At 64.4% G+C, this 2,500-nt stretch overlaps 2 protein-coding genes across 3 annotated transcripts in view; both read left to right on the top strand.

The window, feature by feature from the left end:
• Positions 1–576, top strand: part of LOC138859274 (uncharacterized) — a 990-nt gene extending 414 nt beyond the window's left edge. The window contains exons 1-2 of one of the 2 annotated variants that reach the window (XM_070113517.1): positions 1–66; positions 253–576. The exon at positions 1–66 is cut by the window's left edge and continues 414 nt beyond it. In XM_070113517.1, coding sequence (XP_069969618.1) covers positions 1–66; positions 253–576 — 390 coding nt within the window. Of the gene's footprint in view, positions 67–222 lie in introns of both variants that reach the window. The other variant, XM_070113516.1, reaches the window with a different exon arrangement.
• A 99-nt stretch (positions 577–675) lies between these two features.
• On the top strand, positions 676–2,109 carry LOC138859208 (magnetosome-associated protein MamJ-like). The gene is made up of 3 exons (XM_070113412.1): positions 676–1,320; positions 1,567–1,854; positions 2,029–2,109. The coding sequence occupies exons 1-3, from the start codon at positions 676–678 to the stop codon at positions 2,107–2,109; spliced, it is 1,014 nt and encodes a 337-aa protein (XP_069969513.1).
• The last annotated feature ends 391 nt before the right edge of the window (positions 2,110–2,500 follow it).

The following is a 2,500-nucleotide window of genomic DNA, read 5'->3' as shown; positions in this document are numbered from 1 at the left end:
GCCGTCCTCGAACCCGAGATGGAGGCCCCGGAGGAGGCCGTCCTCGAGATGCAGGCCCCGGAGGAGGCCGTCCTCGAACCCGAGATGGAGGCCCCGGAGGAGGCCGTCCTCGAGCCCGAGATGGAGGCCCCGGAGGAGGCCGTCCTCGAACCCGAGATGGAGGCCCCGGAGGAGGCCGTCCTCGAGATGCAGGCCCCGGAGGAGGCCGTCCTCGAGATGCAGGCCGTCCTCGAGATGCAGGCCCCGGAGGAGGCCGTCCTCGAGATGCAGGCCCCGGAGGAGGCCGTCCTCGAGATGAAGGCCCCGGAGGAGGCCGTCCTCGAGATGAAGGCCCCGGAGGAAGCCGTCCTCGAGCCCGAGATGAAGGCCCCGGAGGAGGCCGTCCTCGAGCCCGAGATGAAGGCCCCGGAGGAGGCCGTCCTCGAGATGCAAGCCCCGGAGGAGGCCGTCCTCGAACCTAAGATGGAGGCCCCGGAGGAGGCCGTTCTCGAGATGCAGGCCCCGGAGGAGGCCATCCTCGAACCCGAGATGGAAGACGGAACTTGTCCTCCGCCGAGAGAGGACCTTCTTCTATAGCAGATTCATTTCCGATGGTCGGTCGATGGCGAGGCCGGGGGATTCGTGTTCTCCGCGCCCGATGGCAGCCACGCCTTCAGGATTAGCGTTGTGAACCGCATGCCGACGCGACGCACCAAGGGGCTCTCGTGGATCAACCTCGTCTGGCGGACGAAGGCCAAAAGGCAGTCCTCGAAGAAGATCTCCCTCCCCGCGGAGGCGACACAGCTCGAGGCCCATTACCTTTACCAGGACGCACGGGTGCAGCCCCCGAGGAGGAAGCCGGACACCGGCAGTGACAGTGACAATGACACCGCACTGCCCTCCGTGCAGCCCCCGAGGAGGAAGCCGGACACCAGCAGTGACAGTGACACCGCACTGCCCTCCGTGCAGCCCCCGAGGAGGAAGCCGGACACCAGTAGTGACAGTGACAGTCCTGAGATGGAGGCCCCGGAGGAGGCCGTCCTCGAACCCGAGATGAAGGCCCCGGAGGAGGCCGTCCTCGAGCCCGAGATGGAGGCCCCGGAGGAGGCCGTCCTCGAGATGATGCTGGCCCCGGAGGAAGCCGTCCTCGAGATGATGCAGGCCCCGGAGGAAGCCGTCCTCGAGCCCGAGATGAAGGCCCCGGAGGAGGCCGTCCTCGAACCCGAGATGGAGGCCCCGGAGGAGGCCGTCCTCGAGCCTGAGATGGAGGCCACGGAGGAGGCCGTCCTCGAACCCGAGATGGAGGCACCGGAGGAGGCCGTCCTCGAGCCCGAGATGAAGGCCCCGGAGGAAGCCGTCCTCGAACCCGAGATGGAGGCACCGGAGGAGGCCGTCCTCGAGCCCGAGATGGAGGCCCCGGAGGAGGCCGTCCTCGAGCCTGAGATGGAGGCCACGGAGGAGGCCGTCCTCGAACCCGAGATGGAGGCACCGGAGGAGGCCGTCCTCGAGCCCGAGATGGAGGCCACGGGGGAGGCCGTCCTCGAACCCGAGATGAAGGCCCCGGAGGAGGCCGTCCTCGAACCCGAGATGGAGGCCTCGGAGGAGGCCGTCCTCGAACCCGAGATGGAGGCCCCGGAGGAGGCCGTCCTCGAGATGATGCTGGCCCCGGAGGAAGCCGTCCTCGAGATGATGCAGGCCCCGGAGGAAGCCGTCCTCGAGCCCGAGATGAAGGCCCCGGAGGAGGCCGTCCTCGAACCCGAGATGGAGGCCCCGGAGGAGGCCGTCCTCGAGCCTGAGATGAAGGCCCCGGAGGAAGCCGTCCTCGAACCCGAGATGGAGGCACCGGAGGAGGCCGTCCTCGAGCCCGAGATGAAGGCCCCGGAGGAAGCCGTCCTCGAACCCGAGATGGAGGCCTCGGAGGAGGCCGTCCTCGAGCCCGAGATGGAGGCCCCGGAGGAGGCCGTCCTCGAGCCCTAGATGGAGGCCCCGGAGGAGGCCGTCCTCGAGCCCGAGATGGAGGCCCCGGAGGAGGCCGTCCTCGAACCCGAGATGAAGGCCCCGGAGGAGGCCGTCCTCGAGCCCGAGATGAAGGCCCCGGAGGAGGAGGACGTCTTCGACCCTCAAGAATGAAACGACACCTCGTCCGATAATAAACCATCTCGTTCTTGACGCGTGCTAAGAACGAGAAGATGCAGCCCGCGTGCAACGTGCACGGACCAATTAAACATACCGTATTATATATATATACATATATATATATATATATATATATATATATATATATATATATATATATATATATATATATATATATATATATATATATATATATATATATATATATATATATATATATATATATATATATGTTCCAGGACGGCCTCCTCCGGCCGAGGAGGCCGTCCTCGAACTCGAGATGGAGGCCCTAGAGGAGGCCGTCCTCGAACCCGAGATGGAGGCCTCGGAGGAGGCCGTCCTCGAACCCGAGATGGAGGCCCCGGAGGAAGCCGTCCTCGAGCCC

This window comes from Penaeus vannamei, chromosome 34 (assembly GCF_042767895.1).
Source record: "Penaeus vannamei isolate JL-2024 chromosome 34, ASM4276789v1, whole genome shotgun sequence".
Taxonomy (NCBI): domain Eukaryota; kingdom Metazoa; phylum Arthropoda; class Malacostraca; order Decapoda; family Penaeidae; genus Penaeus; species Penaeus vannamei.
Note: the sequence above shows the minus strand (reverse complement) of the source record. Positions and strands in the feature narration are given on the sequence as shown.